At 32.8% G+C, this 24864-nt stretch overlaps 2 protein-coding genes across 2 annotated transcripts in view; both read left to right on the top strand.

Annotated features, from left to right (window-relative positions):
• The first annotated feature begins 12 nt into the window (after positions 1-12).
• LOC126858819 (U4/U6.U5 tri-snRNP-associated protein 2) lies at positions 13-2578 on the top strand. Its single transcript, XM_050609419.1, has 9 exons — positions 13-244; positions 536-814; positions 891-1066; positions 1143-1368; positions 1431-1717; positions 1814-1942; positions 2014-2075; positions 2169-2391; positions 2465-2578. Exons 1-9 carry the CDS (start codon positions 160-162, stop codon positions 2525-2527), a joined length of 1530 nt encoding a protein of 509 aa, XP_050465376.1. The 5' UTR covers positions 13-159; the 3' UTR covers positions 2528-2578.
• A 544-nt stretch (positions 2579-3122) lies between these two features.
• LOC126857162 (rap guanine nucleotide exchange factor 2-like) overlaps positions 3123-24864 on the top strand; it is a 111647-nt gene continuing 89905 nt past the window's right edge. The window contains exon 1 of the mRNA XM_050606358.1: positions 3123-3464. The gene's annotated coding sequence lies outside the window, so the exon portion shown is untranslated. The remainder of the gene's footprint in view (positions 3465-24864) is intronic.

Consider the following 24864-nt stretch of genomic DNA (forward strand, 5'->3'; position numbering starts at 1 on the left):
GTGTTGCATTTTTCTAAATTATAAACGTGATTGTCTGACTTTTCTGTAAAAATACTTTATATGATTATGCGAGTTTGCAAGATTTCTTTGTCCTGATTGGTCAATTTAATATTACTTTACTCTACAGGTAGAGCTTTCGAACATACTTATGTGTATGTTATGTTAAAAATGGCGTCTATTTCTGGTATGCAAAGAAAACATAAATTGGTTGACATCGAAAGCGATTCGGATAATGAAATGGGAAGTAAGTATATGTAAATCAGTACGTATAATATCATTGATGATTCAAATCAATCAGTTTTAGATGTACATTACAATTTTAATAAAAAAAAACAGTTTGTGGTTAGGTAATATTTGATGCATTTTAATTTTCTTTGCTTTTGCAAGCTTTTTTATAATTATATTTAATATTTATTTAAACATTGATATTACATGAAACAATCTATAGAATTTTATATTTATCATTATGTTGCATTTTCTATGTTTGAATTATAATCTAAAATATTATCTAAAATTATATTTTCTTCTGTTACAGAGAATGCAAAACATGCAAAAACAAAATCAGAAACACCACGATTGTGTCCATACTTGGATACAATTAATCGACAATTTTTAGATTTTGATTTTGAAAAATTATGTTCTGTATCGTTATCAAGAATCAATGTATATGCCTGTCTAGTTTGTGGCAAGTATTTCCAAGGAAGAGGGACTAACACCCATGCTTATACACATAGTGTAGCAGAGAGTCATCATGTGTTTCTTAATCTGCATACATTAAAGTTTTATTGCTTACCAGATAATTACGAAATTGTGGGTAAGTAAATACATATTATTTTTGCACATATTCTTTTCTTTTGATAAATAAAACTTTAATGTTTTAATATTTATAGATTCATCATTGGATGACATTAAATATGTATTATATCCAACTTTTGATAAAGCACAAATAGCCCAATTAGATAGAAGTGACAAACAGAGTAGAGCAATTGATGGCTCTATGTATTCACCAGGCATAGTGGGATTGAATAATATAAAAGCAAATGATTATTGCAATGTCATTTTACAAGTAATTTATTTTTTAAATATACATATATATATCATTAAAAAAATATATATTATATAAATATATTGCAACTTTACAGGCACTTTCACATGTTACACCTTTGAGAGATTTTTTTTTAAGAGAATCTAATTATTCTCATGTAAGAAGACCACCTGGTGATTCATCTTATCTTTTGGTACAAAGATTTGGAGAACTTATGCGCAAATTGTGGAATCCACGTAATTTTAAAGCACATGTGAGTCCTCATGAGATGCTGCAAGCTGTAGTTTTATGGAGTAAAAAAAGATTTCAATTCACAGAACAAGGTACATAAATGTCTTCATTTACATTTCAATAAAGACATTTTTACTAATAAGATGCTATTTAGGTGATCCGGTGGACTTTTTATCATGGTTCTTAAATGCTCTGCATTTGGCACTAAATGGTACTAAAAAGCGTGATTCAAGTATCATTTATAAAACATTCTTAGGGCATATGCGGATATATACGCGGAAAATACCGCCATTAGAATTAGAAGAGAGCCAAAGAAGTGAACTGCTGCACACAGTAGAGTATGGCGAAACTGTGACAGAAAGTCCGTTTTTATATCTTACTTGCGATCTTCCGCCACCTCCATTATTCAAAGATCAATTCACGGAGAACATTATTCCACAAGTCAGTATTGTATCCACAAATATTGATTACAATATCTAAGAATTTTAATACACAGCTATAAATAATCAATATAATGTCATATTTTTATTTATAAAGGTAAATTTATACACACTGTTAAATAAATTTAATGCCATAACTGAAAAAGAATATAAGACTTATAAGGAAAATTTCATGAAAAGATTCGAGATTACTGAACTGCCACCTTATCTTATACTTTATATAAAGGTAAGTCTTATATCCTAATGCTACTAAAGTGAATCTTGCTAATTAATAATATAATTTTTAATTGGTTTTAGAGATTTACGAAAAATACATTTTTTGTCGAAAAAAATCCAACAATTGTAAATTTTCCTGTTAAGTGAGTATATATATATATATTTATTTCATGACGTACACTATTATATACTAAAGTTAACAATATTTTAATTGTAATTTTTGATTATGTTTATAGAAATGTTGATTTTGGAGATATTTTAACACCAGAAATAAAGGCGAAGCATCCATATACAACATATGATCTAGTGGCCAATATAGTACACGACGGTGAACCTGGTCAAGGAACATATCGAGTCCATATTTTGCATAGAGCCACTGGTCAGTGGTATGAGATGCAAGATTTACATGTCACTCAAATTTTGCCCCAAATGATTACTCTCACGGAAGCATATATACAGGTGAATTGAAAAAGAATATCTATTTTCTTTTAATTTACCATATTAAGGTATAACCATTGCTTTCTTTTTACAGATTTATGAATTAAGGAAAGACATGCACATGGAAAATGGTGACAATAAAACCAAGCAAACATGATGTTTTAAATAAAAATCTGGAAATGCAATAAAAATTTACATTTTGTATATAGATATCGTCGTTTTAATTTTCTGATATTTTTACACATGTCTAATGATATTTTTAATAAGATAATATATTTTTTCAAATGCTATTTCTCTCTTTAATGTAAGTTTATATGTAAATACAGATTTTTCCTCGACAATTTCTTATATAAATTATCAATAAACTTCTTTTTATAATCTTCACTTTGTTAATAAAATTAAATTATAATATGCACATACTGAATCATTCTCGATACTAAAAGAAAAAAGTAAAATTTATTAAATGTATAGATGCATATTAGAGGATTCATCCTTAAAGACTTTGATTTTGACAACACATATATGTCAAGGTCCGTGATATTGATGATCGCGAGCACTATCTCTGTCTCTGTTTAACTTTCAGCGGAAACAACAAAGTCGAACTAATCCTATATCTCATGAGCATCGCGTCGCCAAGTTTAGTCAAAAGTAATAAGTTGTAGTGGTAGGAGTGGGAAACGATCTGGAAGGGAGGCGAAATGGTAGGGAGTAGGGAGGCGAATTGGCGGGGAGGCGGCGAGAAGTTGCAGAGATCCACGCGAGCGAGCGAGAGTGTCGCCGAGTCGGTTGAAGTTCGTGACGGAGCGAAGTCGCGGTCGGATCTTTGAATACGATTACGAGTGAAGATACATTATTCGCGCGCGCGTCGCCTTCCCCGCGCTTTCCATTTCGCGGACGTGTCTTCTTCTCCGCGATCTTTGCATGAATTTCTACTCTCGAAAATAATCGCGTCGATAAGATTCGCTCGCGCCGTTACGTGTGTGCAACGCGTTGTCGCGCGAGTGAGTGTTCGCGAGTGTTCATCGCCTCTTCTCCTATTCGGCACTTGGATTATCGCCGGTACGACGACGACGCGGGACGTTCAACTGCAAACGGTGAGTTTGCACACATACATTTATTTTAGCGATAAAAGGCGAAAGATGACGTTTTGAACGGATCTTTCGCGCTATCCTTCTTCGCGATGGCGCCCGCGTTTCCATCACGAATACGCAGAAGCGAGCGACGTTTGAAAACTCACTGCCCGCGGTGGCAACGGTCGCGTCCTTCACGTTCGACCTCCCGTTCACAGCGTCGCCTATGAACGATTTCTGTTTCTCTCTTTTCCTAAGAATCTTTCTCGGCTGACGTTGCGTTTATTCCCGCTGCTCGCTCTCGTCCGATTCTAATTTTCACCGGTCGTCCGGTTTATTCTCGCCACAATTTCACGTCGGCGTCTCGCCAATATATCCGCGTATAAGTATTCATCTACCTACCTATCTACCTCCCCGCTTATCCCACCACGTCGAATACCTGTTTCACGCGGTGCTCGAAAAAAACTGTTCGATCGTATGGTCGTCGTCGTGGAGGAGCAAGGTGGAACGGGCGCGCGATTGTCGGGGACAGGGCGGGAAGAGGAAGGAGAGGTGGTGCGTTGACTCCCGCGGATGAGGATTCCGCGAGTTTTGGATTCCTATATAACGTCCCGCGATTGTCGCGTGTCGCGTAAACTCGTTTCTGCGTACGAGACTCACGGATGAATTAAAGATCGTTTCATCTCATGTCAAATATTTCGGAGCCGCGTTTTGTACTGATTGCTTCAAGATAATGCTTGAAGATTATTCAGACGGAACGATTTGTTGTCTCGATATTTAAAATTATAATATTGTCAAAGTCGAAATTTTTATTCCTTGTGCGAAATCATTGTGGGCTGTCATGTCAATTTTTATCTTCATCAATGCGAAATTAATGTTTACGGTATATGAAACAAAATATCTTTAGAATACATTATAGATTATATAATAATAATTATATAAACTAATTATATAATAATTATTAAATAATAATAAATTATATAATCAAATAAACAGTCGGAAAAATTTCAATGCTATGATTCATAATAGAATATGCGTATCATAAAATCTTATTTTGCATTAATGATGAGACATATTAAAGAAATTAATTCTGTTAAAACATGTGTCGTTTATTTAATGAATTAATAATTATAAATGATATAGATTTAATAATATAGAGACAGAGATCTTGTAAATAAATTGTAAGATATGAAATCTCTGTCAAGAAGGTCAGGTGAGTTTTTCGTATCTCTGGCGTACAAACACGAATAATCCTGAAATGTTGAAGGTTAATTTTGACGTGAGTGCACGGTATATTATCTCTAATTACGTAACGTACGACATAAAGGTTCGTCTCGTGTTAGCATTCGCGGAATTAACAGAGACATTTTAACAACGGTATCATCAATCACTCCAGTATGTATGATGAAAATCCTCATTAATTAAACGATAAATACTGGTTAAATCATTGAAGTCGATAAAAGTGATTTTTTTTTGTTTATTCGAGAAAATCTTTCTCTGTTAAATAAAAAATTTATCGGGGTACTTTTAAACATCTGTTTACAATCGTTAATTATTAATTAATTATAAAAATATAGCGATGTTTTATTATGAGATATATTCACTCTTGAAATTTTATCTGAAAAATCTCTCTTGCTTATGCGATTTTAGTGGAGGAAGATATTCAAAGAGACACATTTATATTTTTCTATAGATATAAATATTAAAATGAAATAAGAGAAACAGAAATTATTTATGTCGGAAAAATAAAATTGACATTTTTCATCGTTTGAATATTTTTTTCCATTAGTGACATATAATGATGCTCATTGCTTAATTTAATTATTAATTAAAATTCGTAAGTTGTCAAATTAAAAGATATATAATACGATAAAGCAATCTAAATAAGGTAAGAGAAAATACAAGATAATGCGAATCAAGTAGTCTACCACTATCTATGATTCTAGTCTGCAACAGCAGACTGGCAACAGGCAGTCATGTAACGTCCATATGCGACTATCTGTAATTGAATATGATGATGATGATATTGTACCTTGCGAGGCGGCAAGATATCTCCGTATATTGGGTTATGTAAGTCATGATTCTGTAGAAATCATTACATTATGTGCATGTAGATATATCTTGATCGGTGATTTATATCCGTATATCTATTCGAAAGTCGCTTATTTTTCGAGAGCGATTTCCGAGCGACAGACAGAATTGATAGCGATGCTCAGGAATTCTCACTACTAAGAAATCGAGAAAAATTCCCAAGAGAATACTCGATTTTAAGCGAACAGACTGCCCCATTTAATCTTACGGTGCATTAGCGAATGCAGTATTTTTACTACGGCAATTTTATCTCTCTCTTATATCATATGATAAATTATAAAGCAAAAAAATAATGTAAATAAATTTATAACATTCTTATAATACATAAATATAATAATATAAAACGTTACAATAGAAAAATTAAATGAGACAAATTTTGCACTCAAATATTGTTTGAGATAATGAAGGATAATTTAATACTTTTTAATGCTTTTGAAAAATTCCAATAACATTTATCTCTTTTTATTCATATCTGTTATTTAGATATGTAATAAAACGGAGAGAGAATTTTTAACGTGAATTTCATCTAATGTGTTGGCGCTTTAAATTTTTCGACATGACCTAGAATCATCTACGGATTTGGGAGAACAAACAAGCGTAAATCGTCTTCCTTAAATTTTCGAATCTAGGACAATCGTTTGGAACAGAAACTTTTCCGTGATTGGAGTTGCGATCTCAATATTCATTATTATTATTTGTTCGGTGAAAAATACAATTCTTTTTTCTTTTTTTTTTTTTGCGAAGCTCGATAATGTGAAACAATTATCAAAAAATAAAATCTAAATAATTTTAATAATTCGTTATTTATATTTGTTCCTTTGATTTTATTTGCCTTTACCAAGTTAATTATTAAATTATTAAAGTAAATTATTCTTTTAAAATTTTATGTTTAACTAGCATTTTTATATACAATTATAATATACAAAAAAATCCCATACGTAATTTTATTTATTTTCTCTTAAACGCTATATGCACAAGTTTTTCGTTAGAAGAGAGACTTTACACGGTGATTAGTAATTAAAAAGATGACATCGTCGCCTCGAGTCGCGTGAAGTAGATACACACGAATGCGTACGAGGTACTATTCTCATTTACGTAATGCACTGCACGGGATGGAAACAATGTTGCTTCACCGGCAGACGTTGAAAAAGAAAGAGGAAAGGTTTTTCGAGGCTGTTGTTATTGAGTCCGAATTGTTATTTCGAAGAAACGTTCGTTCAACTCTCGGTTGCAACGCTTAGAAGCACAGATTGTTGCAACGATGTGTAACAGAGTGTACAAGCTGTCCTTGGAGATTATTCGGCGCGTCCTCACGTTTGATAAATATTGAAACGCTCTCGCCGAGCGAAATTTCGCACAATGCACGCGATGCCGGAGAGACGAGTAATCCCGCAGTTGCATAGCACGTGATACATGCTGTAACTGTGATTTTATATTGATGTATGCATGGCATTTTGCTATTTGTTTGAGCTCCCACATGTCTCAGGAAGATGAAATGCGCTTTAGCAGCTGATATACTTGTTGTTTTCTTTTTTATGAATGTTTGGGAAATCATCTCATTTCTGCTTCAGAAAATCCCAGAGTTATTGCTTTCCTTGGCAGAGAAACAAGTCGAATAGTACGTCATTCTGGAGCAAACAAGCAATACATAAAATATTTCGATATTTTTAATTTTGATCTAACTCTTGAACTTCTTTTTAAGATGAAAACGTCATGTTTATGTTTTGGAAAGTAAACAATAATGTTAGATATGCAATTTAATCAACTTGAAATGCAGCCATGTTAATCCTTGTTCACTAGATGAATATTAATCACATTAATTGCTGATATTTTTATCGAGACAGCTTATAAGCAAGATTTATAAAGAGCTCAGCGCATTTCGTTTTTAGCTTTTTCGTGATTTAAGATCAATGTAAAATGTAAATGCGTGAATTGAAATGCAGCTTTGAGCGCATGCATTTTTCTGAACGTTATATTCGCGAGCGATCAACTCGCGCAATGTGCAGGATAACGGAGGAAGATTTCTTTTGCGAAGAAAAAAAAGGCAAAAAATTGCTCTTTCGTGGCGGAAGATGTTGAGAGATTAGGAACGAGAATTTATGCGTAGCGGTAATGGGAAATCAGAGAGAGAAATGTGTGCATCGCGCTTGCATCGTTTGAGCGATTCAATAATGAGGTCAGAACAATTGAGGTCCGTGGAGAGAATTCCGTTTTCTCGTATTAGTTTAAATAAAATATTTTTTATCGTTCCATCTCTCTTTCCTATATAAGAAAAAAAAAATTGTGAGCGATATTGTAAGGTATTTTCCACGTGACATTTATTTAATAAATTATTAATGCTTAATGTTTTCGCGGAAAAATTTGAAAAAATATGCTACGAAATTGTATGGCAATTTTTGTTATCTAATATTTCGCATGTTGTGAGAGTATTATGCGTTGTATCGAAAAACGAAGCCTCTCAATTATCTTTTCCGTTTCGTTACCATGCCCGCGATATTTACGCTTTTAAGTACACATTGAATTTTATCGTAGCTCGTTGCACTTATGAATGGAGGTGATCGTCGTGTTCCGTGGGGGAGCGATGAATGCATCAGATCGATTAACCTTTTATGGCGCGAGGTCTTTTTTTTTGTCGCGATACTCGTCGGATAAACAGTTCGAGATAGTAGGGAGCGGAATTTTATCGCTATAGGCGCTCTTGTATTTATGAATGGCTGGGGAATAGAGTGACTTTCAGAAAAATGTCATCAGCCAACATAACACGTAGACAGAGTTGCTGTTGTTTTGATACTGATAATATTTCATTGCAGGAATATAAATTTAATTTATTGAGAGTATTGGGATACATGTGCGCAAATAATAAATGCAAAACAATGAATAATACAGTTATTGTCGAGATATTTTCTTTCTCTCTCTCTCGTGAAGATTTCTTGACATACTGCAGATATTTAAATATTACTTTTGACGATTCGAATATATAAAAAAGTAGATTTTTTTTATCTCACATTTTCTTGCAAATAAATTAAATAAATTAAATACTCATGTAATCTTCAATCTATACGCGAGAATGCGTAGGTTGTATACATAAATCGTATTTCAATTAGGAATTAATATTCAAGTAAGAAAGCAACTTTTTTCTGCGACTGATTCGCGCTGCGTATTTACGTATATGGTGTTTCGCAATAAAATTCTACTTTGCATAAAATATACGATAAGCTGATAGTCGTTCAAGTTCGACCGCGTAACTTTGGAAGTAGGCTTGTAACTCGCGAAGTACGGCGACCAAATGGCTATTGTCAGTAAATGCAACTATTGTGTGACCCATAGTCTGCGCTTTCCGTTAGACATTATTATCCGCACCACCTGTCTTAACGTGCGCTTCCCCTCTTCCTCTTCCGTTATCTCCCTCCTCGTATCTACATATCCTTTCCCTTCCTTGTCTTCTTCCTTTCCTCGACGTCCATCTCACTCTCTCTTCCCATCGCGAGCACCATATTCGCGCCTCTACTGTTACACCTGCGATTTCTTAGATGGTTCCGCAGACAGTTACCTTAGAGAGCCCCGCGAGGCATGTCAATTATTAAATCAACCATTTATCTTTCTTTCATTCATGCCTCTTTTATTTACGCGTCTTTTTTTATAACGTTATAGAAATCTTGGGTGAATGCACATTATATTCTATTTATTATCGCTACGTTATTCCATTGTAAATACGTAAAAATGAGACTGGAATTGCATAATGGAAATGGCAAATGTGTCGCGGTAAATAATTTAATGAAATAAATAAATATATAATTTTATGTTTGCAAAATTCTGTAAAAGTTACGTAGAGTTTCCTAATATGGGTACTCTCCCGCGGTATGACACTGCGAAAATAAAGTCTCACTTTTTTTTTTCTTCCCTACGGGTATATCTCAAAACTTTGTCCTTCAAATCCTTTTACATGCCGCCGCTGGGCAAAGTTGCGTAAAGGGAACGATCCCACGCGCCACACAACCTTGTTCGCGCCCGCGACGCGACGCAAATGCTGCATATATTTGCAAACGTTATTTACAACGGTGTATTTGCAAATTTCCTTCGACGAAAATGGGATCTGAAAAGTCGCAGTGTTACATCATGATGCGTCGCGGTAACGTAACATCTCTCGGGCGTTGCTAAAAACCCCCGCAAAAGTATGTCCGTAGATCTTTCGATGAGACCTTTTCGTATAACGAGCTGAATGAATTTACGTAAATTAGCAACATTGATTTATAGTGATAGTTAATGTATACTATAGCCTGCGATATTATCTTCTCTAATTGAATATTAATTAATATTTATAATTAATACTCAATTAGGCGTGTTTTTAGATGTAATGAACAATGACTCATGAATGTTACAGTATTACTCTTCTTTATTTATAACAAAATTATTTTAAATAATTTCCTTGAAAACTTTGCTTATTGTTTTTATTTTGACGGAACATATTTTTTTATTTTATAATACATTTATGTTGTAGATAAATATTTTAAATTATTAATTATTTTAATTGTTTAATATTTTTTCTCTCTCTCTTTGCTTTTACAAAGAATACAATTTGAATTAATTTACAAAAGATATAATTTATTGAGGATATATTCATTAAACGTAATCACGTGAAGGCCTTACATGCTTTATTTCGCATTGTTTAATAATTCCGTATGTTTATGTTTTCCCAATGGAAAGTTTAATGCTCAGATCACCGCCTTATCGTCAATTCAAATATTTATTCGTAATATTTCTCGATCGAAACCTTTCGGTAATTTATTATGAGTACCTCTCTATGTATCGAAACTTTACAGAATATTCAGTATCTTTTGCCGTTATTAAATTTCCATGGGAAAGATTTCCCATAAATATAGCGAGTGTGTAGCATGTTGTGTGAGATAAAGCTTGGTAATTTCACTGCTATTTAGCATCACATTTAACGGTACATGTGGATCCATGAGTCCCAACTATACTTTTAATTTGAATATTGCGTTCAACATAAATGTAGCGGTAATCAAATAAAATATAAATAATAGTTAATATAATTTGTTAACGAATAAAAGTTGTTTAAAATTTTCTAAATCTTAGCGTTGCTAGTGACTGTTAAAAACTTAATTGTTACTGCATATTTTATTATATATATATATATATATATATATATATATATAAATGTGAATTTTAATATTATATTTTCTCTTGTTCTCTAAATTTTTTATTAACATTTTGACTTTTGAAATAAATTAAAAAATACCATATTTAAAAAAAGAAAAAAAAATAGATTTTTACAAAAAAGCAGGATAAAGAGATCTTAATACTTGGTATGAAATACGATCGGTAACCTCGACTGTGTGCGAGACAAAGTCGAAAGTCTAGTGCGTCTTTCAGAAAGTAGCAGGGCACGCACAAAAGACAATAGCCGTAGTTGCACAATTCCGTGCCGCTACTACTATCGTTGAGCACTCTCTGGAACAGGCGAGGCAGTAGTAGCGGTAAAAAGTGATGAGGCTATAACAATAAATTAAAATTCGCAGCCGGTCGCGTGTCGCGTGATCGCGATTCATTCTCGATTTTATCGGAGCAAGAAGGAACAAGATGAAGGAAGACGCGCGAAATGATCCAACCTTCGGGTTGCATCACCTTCGAAGGGTCCTCGCTTCCGGCCAATTGTATCTTGGATTTCTTCCGGTCTCACGCTTCGCATAACTTCTCCTCAGTCAGATCATTCTCGTTCTTCCTTCTCCCTCTTCGTTCCTTTTTCTCTTCCTCTCTACTCTACACACGTCCATATACAAACACGCATAAAATTTGATTCTGCTAGTTTTAATCATATTACATGCTCCTGCCTTTCATAATTTGAATCATGTTTATTACATCATTCTATCCGTAAATAAATGTTGTTTTTTCCCCGTACAATTATGGTTCATGTACGAAGAAAATTAATAATGATACTCTTAGTAAATTATTACGCGTGCCTTTTTTATTCGAATTATTCTAATTATTCTAATTATTTTAATGCATCTTTTTCAGCAATTATTATAAAGTATATTTTTATATAATAATTCATTGTGTTATTTAATGGAGATTTTTGATCTGTAGTATATTACAAATTATATCTCTTTTTTCTTTTCCTAATTATTACTTTTGCTCTTTTATATTGTTGTCGTGTAAATGTTCGAAAATTGCATGGAATTTCATATTTTGCGCCAATAGCTTTGTCGAGGAACGCGTTAGGAATTTCGGGTCGAGAGGAAAGGGCTCGAGGATATTCATAACCCTTTAAAATATATTAAGGAAATATTTTTGACAATATGAAATTATTCGCATTAGAACGTAAAAGAATTATTTTGTGGAATTATTATAATAGGATTATAAAAATATAATAATTCAAGCCAGCATGAATTTCTCGTCGGAATTATGAATAATATTTGACATTTGTTAAAATAACAAACTGATATTTTAACCCTTATTTCTTACGAATCTGTTTGCAGTTTGGTTTAATTTGCGCTTTTTAATTCGCGGTAAATTTTCAAATTGGTAAAAATTGAAATTTGCATATTGAATTGGTACTGTTGGAGATTAAAATTTACGTATATTACGGATTTTCGCATGCATTTGCAAGGGGAAAGCAGGATATGAGGGTTGATACGATCGATGTCGGAGCGGAAAACGGGAAGTCAGGCATGAATTATCTCAAATTTATATTAAAAGCTTCGTTTCCCGACGCGAGAAGCCGCGGAAAATGCGTTTATGCGTAAGGGTGTGATATGTCAATTTTCGGGCAATTTCACGGCAATTTCCTGATCCCATAAATGCTGCAAGGAAAAGGGGAGAAAAGCAGATTCGCGTAGAGAAGAAAATCTAAGAATCCAAGCATTTTGCTCATATAAATCGGATAAATGTTCCGAAAATAAAATTGGAAATTATGTATTGGATATTGATTGCAAGAGAAGCATTGTTCATCACTCTATCGTTCTTTGAAAAAATATTGTTTTATCTTATGTTAGCTATAAATGAACAATTTATTTTATTTTCAAAATAGATTAGAATTTCTAATTTTTTTTATATTTAATATTTTTATACATTATGTTCGAAGTAGAAAATCGATATAATTTTAATGCTACAGACGTAAGAAAATAATTTATTCTTTATATAATAATAAAAATGCGAGAGTATTCTTCGTATAATTTACATTTTTTTTATTTATTTTATTATTTGTGATCTCGATATTAAATTCAATAATTTAATTCTAATCTTTGGTAATAATGTTTCTGTTTTATTTTACAATATTATAATGATAAATATATTATAATGATAAGTTTCACGTGGAGCGGACTCTTATAATCGCACTCCCGCACGATTCTTACACGCAATAACGACTCTCATTAATCCGCATGCCACGTAGCGTGTTTTTTGAGACATGTCCTGGTTGTGGCATGAGGAACCGGAAGTGGTTGTCTGGACATGTACGGCCACGTATCGGGAAAGGACGGTTCATTGTCGTTTGTGCAACGACCGTTGAAAACCTATGTGTATGATAAACGATACATATATTAGTTTTATATAAAACAAGGATACGAGTATACTTTTATAGATCGACTATACGCACATTCTCTTTTTTTCGTCAAATAGTTTCTATTTCACGTTTGAAATATCTTTCGTTCGAGATCGAGCGCAATCACATCGTCATCGTATTCGAAACGAAAATGTCATCGAAAATGAATTCTCGCGATAACTACATGGTACGCATGGCACGTTAGAAATGGCAGAGTATTCATTGCGGCCGATCTGATTCTGATAACGGCATTGCAGGTGCAACGACGAGCTATAGAAGTTCATCGAGGGAGCTGGTAATTTAAGAGTAGAATCGATCGTTAGCTCTCTACAAGTCGTGCTCGCCACTTTTTTTGTTTTTAGCAATTTAATTGTTGATAGTGTCGTTTTGAGTTAAACATGATCGAATCGTCTTTGCAATAATTTTCAATGTTATTGAATGAAATATTTTCGCGTATATATACATGAACAGAAATGCAATTTAAATATTTGATAAATTATTAATTTTCAATTTCTTCGTGATATACATAAAATAATTATTTTCAGAGTTGAATTATATAATAATTTATACAAAATAATTTATACACTGTAGATTGTATCATATTTATATTAAACATTTATTTATATCTCCGTAGTTTTTTTCAGTTATAAGATTATATATTTAAAATAAAATTGATGATTAAAATAAAGATAGAAAGAAATATATTATCTGCGATTCTTTTTTTGTTTCAATCAGATAGTACAATATGATTTATATAATATTGACAAAAATTAATATTAACATATTCGAACTCTATTAATAAAATATTTTTGTTTACACATGTGTCTAAATTATAATTAATCACAATCTTATTTATTATCGAGGACTCTACATGTGTCTTTTAGTTGCAAACAAAACACATAAATTTGTATTTGTTCTACATATTTTTCAACTTCTTACACAAATCTTTTATTGTTTCCTGAAACAAAATTAAAGAAAATGTATATTTTTAGCTGTAAAAAAATTATAATATCGGCGAAAAATGACGTACGTGAAAGCATGTGTTTGTGCGATGACGAGCGTATGGCCGAGACAATCGACTTTTCGACGGTGCCAGGTGCGCACGGACTTGGAATTCGATCGCAGCAGGTGACTCGCTCGCTCGCGTGCTACTCTCGCGTGATCTCGTGTGCGCGCGTATTAAAACGGCCGTCGTACTATCGATTCGTTAGGGGAGGTTCAGTGACCATCGAACAGCTCGGACTCCTTTGCCGAGCTCTGTATTGTATGTGCCGTTGGTATATAAACTGTACAGCTTTCAAACTTGTGTGACTTGAACGGTCGACGTACAAACGTTATTAACAACAATAATAAAATACAGACGATGCGTAGAAACGGGCTATAATAAGGACATTGACCTATATCCATCTTGCGGATTTAAAGCTAAATATGATATTGAATTTTATCTGGCTAATGCCAGTATGACATTCAATGTCATTAAAAGATAGCAATCGTATATAGTCATATTTAGCGTTAAATTTGTGGAAAATAATTTCTTTAATAATTTAATATTGAGCTATATTAAATATAAATATAAAATAAAAATGATTATCACTGAACAATATAAATATTTCAGTAATATTTATTAAATATTTATTAAAGTTGTAAGAAAACGATATTAGTTTATAACGATTTTATATTGAATACACAACGATATGGTTTATATGGCACATATATGATTTTATATATATTTTCGTCATATAGAGAAATAAATATTTATTCTATTAAAAATTGCATTGAATTTAACGAATCTTACTGATATCACTGAAATATGACTGATTATTAGATAGTGAGAATTAGTTATTGAATATGAAATATTTAATATCTTTGTGCATGTTTTAAGAGCGCTTTTCCTTCTTTATTTTGAATTCGGCAAAAGTTGAGAAATGATATGATATATCTGGATTTACATATTTTCATTATTAAAATTGATCACTTATTTCCCAGTTTATGACTTTTATGTCATATACATTATGTCAGAAAGGATATACCCATTTTTTTATTAAGATCAATTTAGTTTTGAATTTTATTTATTTTATATCCCAAATGCAAAAATTGCCCCAAGTAGAATTAGTATTTAAAATGAAGCGATTTGCAATCGGATTAAAAGAAGAAAAAAAAAGTTTATAATATTTTATTTTTCAACATTATCGTGACATAACATCGAGGCTATCGATTTTATTCGGAATAACGGAAGACGAAAAAAATTGTCGCAGGTCTTCGAAGCGGACGGTATAATTTCGCGAGAAGCGTTTACTATGAGAACTTGGACGAGGCGACGAGAAAGAGAGCAAAAGAAAGCGTAATAAAGTTTATTATGCCAGATCGGCAGGTTCTTCGACGAGAAACGTAGTAAAAGCGAGCGAAGGACGAAGACAAGCGGATAAGGAGAAAGCAGTTTCATTATGCGTCAGTTGGAATCTTAAGTACTGGTTTAGTTGGGGCGAACGTAGAGAGCTACATCAAAAATACTGTGATTCAACTTGATATAATGCTGAAAATTTCAATCATTTTATTATTAATTTTATTATTTAATTATTAATTGTATGAATTTATGTATAAAATACTTTATTATTTTTATAAAATTGTTAACGATTAATTTTTAATTTGTCTAAAAAAATCATGAACAAAAACAAATCATTTAAGAAATATTCGGATTCTTTACTTATTTATTGTTACAATAAATGCAAATAAAATTTAATGTATATTAAGTATTTTATATTATTTTTCTTATAGAAAAAAATATAAAAAGTATTTTAATATATATATTGTGAATAAAATAATTTGAATTTGGAATCGTAGAAATGCATTAATACCCGATATCGCAAAAGTGCGATAAAAGCTATAGAAAAGCGTTCTACTGAATTTCCTATGCGTCATTGCTCTCACACGCATTGTTGCACGTGCGAGAGGCGAATTCTAAAGATGCACGTAAACCGCGAGACGATTAAGTATGACTAATCGCTTGAAGAAGGAACGATGCGCGAAGGCTAAAAGCAGCGATATCGATGTAGTCGATTCCTCGATAGTGCGGGATGCAATGCCTTCCGTAGATAATCGCTTTTACAAGGACTCGAATATAATTATGAAGACGATCGTTAATTATACGGAACATCAAATTAACGACTTTGGAAAAATTTCTTTTTCCTGACGCGAGATGACATATCGCGGTGACATATTGCCGGCGCCACTCTTCATTATTTTAATCGTCTCTCATTTTAATCGCCTACTCATGCGGATATTTTATTTTATCCAGTATGGTAGAAATTATTTTATAGATAATGGAGGTGAGATTAAAAAAAATGGAAGGTAACTCTCACGTGTTCTTGCATTAATGAGCCATATTAAAGTGATCGTAGCCAGATAATTGCGCCTTTATATTAACCCAATCTCTAAATATATATCTCGTATCATGAATAAATAATAAAAAGCTTTAAAGATTTTGGAATATATTGGCTTCTAGAAATGTCGACTAATGTAACTGATTTATATACGAATGAATTTAAACAATTTAGAATCATAATATATAATTCCATAAAATATAAAACTAAGATATTTTTTTTTATACATTTAAGAAATTTTTATTATGTACAAACTACTTTTTTAATTTTGAAATAAATAATCATGTGTTTTATACATGACAGAAGAATGTTATCAGAAATATTTCCGGTTTTTTGCATAAAATTTATACAGTGAAATAAACAGGTTTTAAGTCTCAAGGCAGACCGGAGACAACGCAATGTTTCCGAACAGAAGCCGTACACCATATGCGCGCTTGCGATGTCGTGCATGGAAACGCACACGTACGTATGTTTGAAATATGACACGGCACTCACAAAGCTTCACTCGTGCTCGTCGATTATCCGGATGTAATATCGATTACTCGACCATAAACTTGTCTAATTTCCTTATCAAAAGGAAAAAAACTGTTTTTTTTTTTTTACAATTTATATAAAATTATATACAATTTCAATTATATGTATATATAATTTATAAATCTTTTTATCTGTTGTTTACATATTTTTATTATTATTACTTATGTCTATTCTTGATTCGAATATTTTTAGTCTCGAAAATATTTTTGCGAAGTTACAGTTTCTTCGCCTGAAAAATATTTTTTACTTCGCTAAAATGATTTTTATATATGTGACAAGAAATCAAATGAATTTAATAAATTCTATAGAATTTCTCTAGGCCTGTAATCATAATTCGTAAAATTTTTATTTAATTAAAACACAATTGAAAAAGTAATTATCTAAGGAAAAAAATTACATTTGCAACATTATATTCAGATATCTCTAAATACATCAATACTCTAAAGGCCACTTGCAATTCTCATCGATAGAAATTATGTTCTGCAAATCAATATTTCATACAATTTGTTTTAACACAAATTTGTTTTAACAGTAGATTCTCTCTCATAAAGAGATCGCAGTAACGGAATGACTTTATACGATAAATATGAAACATGAAATATCAAAAGTTGCACCGCGGCGCATTTAAAAGTCCGAATAAACAAGCACATATAAATCTCCTCGAAAATATTGCATGATATAATATTTGTACGCGAAAGGAGCGGTAAAAGGAAGAACGCTTGATTATGTTTTTTATTTTCTTTTTTTCGACGAACCTAACTGCGAATAATCTTTGCCATAGCGGAACAGAAACCGCAAGATACCGCGTGACACGATCCACGCGTTTACGTCATTTATCCGCATCGCTTCTTATATTCGATTTTACGCAATGGACCGCCGAGATGAGCCTTCGGAAAGGTCGATCGTATTTGTATAATTTTCTCAAGGTCGCGCGTTGTCAAGAGGGAGAAAGAAATACATGGACAAACCCCCTGCTCGCGAGGACGTTTCTTTCTCCCCCCCCTCCCCGAGAGATCGGCAGATGGACAAACGGAAACGACTTTTTACCTCGGCACTTGGTGCCGACTGGTGCGTGAGTGCATAAAGGGTGTCCTATTTTTATAGTTAGCCACTTCCTTTCGTGGAGACTGTTCACGAACTTGTTTCTAATTCGGCCCATTATTCTCTGTCTATATATTCTCTTGGGTTTCGGAATGTCATAATTCTTTTGTCAATTAATATTAACTATTTTATTGAGATATTATAATGAGCTTTAATTTACGATTACCTAATATATTTTCCGTTACTACGATTTATAAGATCGCGGTATCGTTCGATTTAATAAACGATTTATTGTGTATTTTGATTCTCAAAATCAATTTAGATTATTACTCACAATCAGAGATATCTTTGTGTTAGTCATTGAATCTTATCGACCCAGTGTCTTACATTTTATACTTATTAGAAGAGTAGATTATCGAAAAAATTATTATCTCGATTTTACAATAATAGATTATCCTTATATATTTCTGAGATAAGGGGATAAATATGGGGACTAAATATTCAGACATATTCTTTGATTATTTTAAAGTACATTTTTTATGATATTTTTTGTTTGTGTATATGTATTATAAAGTTTGTTTTATTAAATGATATTGGAAATGGATATGTATTTATATATTTGAAATCTAATTTGTGAAAAAAAATATATATATATATATATATATGTAATACTTTGATAGAATCACGTACTTTAATCTTTAATCTAAAATTTAATTAATAAGGCAATTTTCTAAAATTAAAAAGCCACGAAAAAAGTGACGCCGTTCGGTCAAATTTTCACCACTCTTTCGGAAACACCCTATATGAATGCATTAAGCGAGCATACGCGAGCATTTATTGGCGACGTGAGCGGAATGTGTGTGTACGTCACGGCGATAATAATGCGATGAGAACTATCCCACGCACCGCGGATACGCACGAGAAGCAGCGCCATCGGACGTTTTCTAGCTCCGGGCTCTACTTTTCCACTCGGTTTTCATTCTTTTTTTTTTTTTTTATTCATTCCTATATCCCGGCACGCATCCGCGGGCAGAGTGCGTAGCGGCTCGAACGGGCGGGCGGCTGGCGGGTGCTAAGAAGCGGTTATTACAGCAGGTTCGATGCCATGGCATGATGAGAGCGCATCAGGAGCCACCGCGTTTCCTTTTCTGATCGTCATCCAACCCGCGAGCAAACATCCGCTCCATTCGACCGTTCGCAGCTTTAGCGCGCTTCGGTTAGAGAGATGAAGGAATTTTCATGAGATTTTCCCTCGATTATAAGCATGACCTGTCGAAAAACAGAGATGTTATTTGAAAAAATTACATTTGACTTCAGAGAAGTTTTGAATTTTTAACTGAATAATTAATTCCTCCTCTTCTCACTCTTTTACCCGAGAGACCCGTTGTAATTGTATCTTATCTCGACGAATGCGATCATTAATATTACAGAATTTTGTATTTTTGATTTGTCAAATATTTTGATCAAACAATTAAAATTTATAGCAGCTATTAAAATCATTACAACTGTTCTTTATCTTGGCGAATTAAAAAATATTTTGCAACAAGAATACTCTCTAATTCTCTGTCGGTTCACCTGCGTTCCGATTCGCAACGAGTTTGAAGTACGCACGAAGTGCCATTCTCCACGCGAACGAAGCAGTCGACGGAGGTACTTTCTGGTAGGTACTAAAGAAGTCGAGTGTATGCGAAATAAGGGCACAGAGGGTCGGCACCCTCGCGAATCGACTTGCTAGCGTGCCGACGGGTACTTCACTATTTCTGCTCTGAAAGTTGTTCGCGTTCACCGGCTGCGAATTTTCACGCAGGATTAATCGTGGAATGTTACTTATATTTTTAATCTGCTTATATTTTTTGTTACTATTTTCGACGAAGTAAAAATTAAATTAAGAATTTGTTAATTCTTAATGTATTAGGTAATAATACATGCTAATAAAATTTATTAAATTATTAGTCATATATATATATATATATAATAATTCTCTAAATAACTCTTCAAAATTTTTATTTAAATTGTTTGAAAGTTGGATATAATTTGACAAATTACACTAATATTTGATAATTTGATAAAAAAATAAATTTGATAAAAACTTTTTCTATTTTTTCTTTAATTTTAACGTTCTTTAAAAGTTTATTTTCATTGATTGTAATATTAAATTGCATGTAATATTAATGTACATGCGTATAATATAATATAATTTTTAATATATGTAGACTTTTATATATAATGTTAATTTTATATATAATTAACATTTTAATTGTTATATTAACGTGTGTGATATATAACAAATAATATAATATTAAATTACAATAAAAATATGTGTCTAATATTACTGAATAAAATCTTGAATGTCTGAAGTATTTTAGACTTAATTGATAGAATGATTCACGATTTAAGGATTATTGAGTGCAAAACGTATCAACCATTAAATCGTGCCAAATAAAATTCGCATCGGTACGCCATGTTGCCCATTGTTATATTTCGAAAGACCAGCGCTCGGGATTGTTTGATGTTTACAAAGAAACGTTGCGATGAACTATGGTGATTGTTGGAAATTTTCCCAACCGTTTCTTGATTGCTGCGTTTTCCAACGACGTATGCTATTTACTAGTATCCACGGACCGCGAACGTATAGTTCGCGTTCTCTGTGTATGTATTCTGTAATCCACAGTGTCTCTATAATTATGGCTATACATCTAGGTGAATTGTCTCATTTTATTATCCCGTAACGTGAGAAGATTCCTTCCGCAAATGTGAGAGTAATTGACAAGTGAATTGAATTGGCAATTTCGAAGAGAAAATAGCTGGAGGGAAATTAATGCTTTAAAAACTGCCACAGATAGCTTGTCGATTTCGTCAAATGATGCATGAATATTTTTAAAAGTGAGTCTAGAACGTGTTGGAAATTGTTTAAATAGTAGACTTTCTGGAAGGAAAATATTTTGAAAAGAAAATAGAAATACCGTAAAATTACCATTTTTTTTGTACCATCAATTGGTGAAATTAGAAAAGAAATTTAAGTATAGATTATTTTTTAATTTATGAGTGAAAGAGGAAAATTAGAATTGGATATATGACAGATACAAATAAGGTCATTTTATCCCAATTGAAATATAGTCAACTGAACTAATGTCTAATAATATAAAATTACATTTTAGATAGATTAATATTTTAATAACAATTTTTTGGTTTTTTTTTTTAAATTTTTTCTTAATTTTGTCTTATTAACAGAAATATTAAAATGTAATTTGTTTCGTTTTATCAAAGATTTGTTACACTCATGTGCCAGATAGATGTCTGATCGTTGTAACGCGAAATGATCGAGTGCGAGGGCGGGCAAAGTCGAATTAATAGAATGTTATATAAAAAAAGTGCGTAGATAAGCGAGCGGGGGACGATCCGGTCGTTTAATGAGGATGTACGCGTATTATGACAGCGTAGGTCGCACGTCGCGTTTCTAATCGCGTCGCAGGGTATGTTAGCGGCGTTAATAATGATAACGGTAGCGCGGATGTGTAATAATGTTGACGATCGCACGAACGTACCAGAGAGTAGGCCAAGGATCTTCAAAGAGGCTGAGCATTGCTACTGATCTATTAAAGACGTTCGATAGCTTCATTAAAATGCGGCGAAAAAACATGCTATATCTTGTTTATGACAGCTTTGATCTCTGTGTATATTTGCTGTACAAGTGTAGCAAGCGTTACATTTAAACTCGCACCATACAAGATTTTATGGGAAGTGTGTATGTGTTTTATTAAATCTTAAAATATCATATACATACATTTGATATGCTACAAATATCATATCAATTAACAACAGATTCTAATGTAAATATGTATTTAAAAAAATTAAATTCCTGCAATTATCAAAAATAATAAAAAAAATATACAATAATCAAATGCATATATAGTAATTAATAATTTCAAATATATAGTAATTATTAATAATTATTAATACATACAATTAAAAGTAATATATTATAAATAATATATTAATAGTTAAAAGTAATAATACTAGTTTTATTCATGATTTTATTAAATGTGAGTAAAGCTTTTATAAAGTGAACAATTTATATGTAATATCTCTGAATAAGTTTTAAACGTGCACGCAGTAATTTCAACGGGAGATTGCTGAGAAAAATATACAAGTGCGAAAAAGCAGCGATCAGTCATACGAACATCCGAAATTGTATCAAGTATCTTTGAAGAAGTCTTTCACATAGTTGTTGGGGAACATTCTATACTTGACTTTCTTAGAACTCGATAAGATCGATAACCCTTTGACAGCTATGCGTCTTTTGCGAAGATAATACCAGCGAACGAATGCGCGATCGCGAAAAGATACATTTATAGAGAAATCTGATGGAAAAATAAACGATATGCATGAAAGTGTAGCGATATGAATCGTAATCGATTGTTTGACGTCATATGAGAGAATAGAGACGCCAAATACGTCACCTTTGATCCACAGTTATTCGAACGTTTACGTTCTTTTGCGCCGTGTTGTGCATGAAGCTGTCAAAGAGAGAAACATATCGGGCAAGCTAGCATGAGATGAAGCACGATTTTGCAGCGGAGTGTCGCGCGCTTTTAACAGACGACCCTTTGTCATATTGTACTCTGTCCGAAATATCGCCGTCATCTCTGGATCCAATCTAGTCAGTTCGTCGGATGCACAAGCACTCGGAGCATGAGTGACAAACGGCCGGCGCACACGCTATTTATTCTGTTTCGACCACATGTTTCGAAATTTGGATGGAATTTACATGGCCAGTTACAATCAGTTTATTGGCGCGAAGAAGTTTTGTACCTAAAAAATCGATGTAAATATCTTCAGTTAAATATGTGTCGATTCTTTTTTTTCAAAAAATATATACTTTGTCTTCTCTCTTTAATTTCCGTAACGCGTCCATCTGCAATGCTTATGCATTTTGTTTCATGATGGTCACGGTACGTTTACACTTACGGTGAATCTCGCACGGTCGTCTCGGCGATCAGCGGTTCAGATTACTTGGAATATCTTACCGTAACGTGTAAACTCTTGAAACAATCTTGGAGAGCAACATATCTGCGGATACTGATTACATTCTCACCGCGCATTTAGCACGCGATTGTAGAATACTTGCTCTACATTTTGTAGGAAATGCGAGTATCTTACACTAGATAAATGAAACAATTTAAACGCGTGACAAGGCACATTTTACTGTTAATGACGGATATTATTAGCTTCATGGCTTGCTCGACTGATTTGATCGATTTGTTACTAGAACTTTTGTTAATAGCATGCTACATTGTATTGTGCAACACGACAGAATCAAACTGTTCGAAAACAGAATGTTATCGTTATTTATAGATAACTATAAAGACGATATTGGGAGAATAAAGGAAAGAAAAGTAGAAAATAAAAAATTTAGAAGTTTTACTTTATCATCTTAATAAATTGGTTATATTCTTTATTGTGATTAAATAATATAAATAGATTTAATATCGAAAAGAAGTTTAAAATACGAGACGGTTACACAACATTTTATTATCTCTTCTAAGATGTCAAATGTCATCGAAATGCACCGATATATTTTTGAAGCTCGAAGCTCTTGCTTACATCACAGGAATACGTAGATTATTCTTTAGCTATTTAAAAATTAACATGTGTCCATCTTGAATGCAAACGATAATGATAGATAAAATAAATACATAAAGTATTTAATATCGAAGCTTATGAGTAGCTTGATTGTTTACTAAAAGAATTTTACTTTTATACAGTCTAAAGAATCTGTTATTATGATATATTTTTCTAATTTTAGGCCATGTAAAAAAAAGCTGGCTTTTCAAGTTTATTTTACGGGATCACTTTTTTGAATTGAAATATTATCAGCTGAAATATTAAATATCACTAACTAACTCTGTGATGTACGATAATGTAATCTGAACCGAACTATAGAACATATTATAATTATGTAAGCCGAGCGTCCGATATTAGAAGGCGGAGTATTTACTCTGCAGGTCTCGTTTCATATAGGAGGGCGGCTTTACGAATTGCCCCATATACCGAGGATATTTTTATCGATGAGTCGTTTACATGGCGTCGCCTAAGACAGATTTGACTCTAGGACCCACGCATTGTTTAGGAAAGCATAATGCTGATCGTAGCCTCTCGAAGCCTCTTTAGGCATAACGTTGAATTATCTTCTTTTTATGAATCGAGATATCATCTTTTACATACGAGATCTTCAAAACGAATATAGTCTCCTCATTAGATTGTATTGATTATTATGAAAAATTAAATTTTTTACAATTTTATTATTTTATTGCAGTATTAAAAAAAAAATGAAATCGCATTCTTTAGAATTTTACATGTTTGTTTAATTGAGTCACATCCTTTCGTAATGATTTGTGATGCTGAATCATCACCTGTTCATCGAACATATCGTTCCAATGTTTCATCACGATACCTGAATGCCTATTCGCGCCCCACCCGCCTATATATTATTATCAGCCACAGACTTTTGTACAGGCCGATAACAAGGTTTGTAACTGACTCGGTGATCGACCTATATGCAAACGTAAACATTGACAATAACTCGTTACGGATTCGCAGTTGTTCGACCCGCCATCAATCCGCTCATCCTGTATTGTCAATTACGTATTGTGTTACGAGTTGACTCCGATGGTCGATGGATCGAGCACGATTAGCGAATTGATATATACGCGCCTGTGTGCATTGTGCGCGCTCTTATCTCTCGCGTTTTGCTTAACGGCGTTTCGCTTCGTGGTGCATAGGCGAGTTCGTGAACGAGACGCGGACTCAGCGAGTTCCT

This window comes from Cataglyphis hispanica, chromosome 2 (genome assembly GCF_021464435.1).
Source record: "Cataglyphis hispanica isolate Lineage 1 chromosome 2, ULB_Chis1_1.0, whole genome shotgun sequence".
NCBI lineage: Eukaryota > Metazoa > Arthropoda > Insecta > Hymenoptera > Formicidae > Cataglyphis > Cataglyphis hispanica.

Bases quoted from the DNA above. Each gene is read 5' to 3' on its own strand.
- LOC126858819 (XM_050609419.1), top strand. From the start codon at position 160: ATGTTAAAAATGGCGTCTATTTCTGGTATGCAAAGAAAACATAAATTG. The intron at 245-535 runs GTAAGTATATGT...CTTCTGTTACAG, and splicing joins TTCGGATAATGAAATGGGAA to AGAATGCAAAACATGCAAAA. The intron at 1,369-1,430 runs GTACATAAATGT...GATGCTATTTAG, and splicing joins ATTTCAATTCACAGAACAAG to GTGATCCGGTGGACTTTTTA.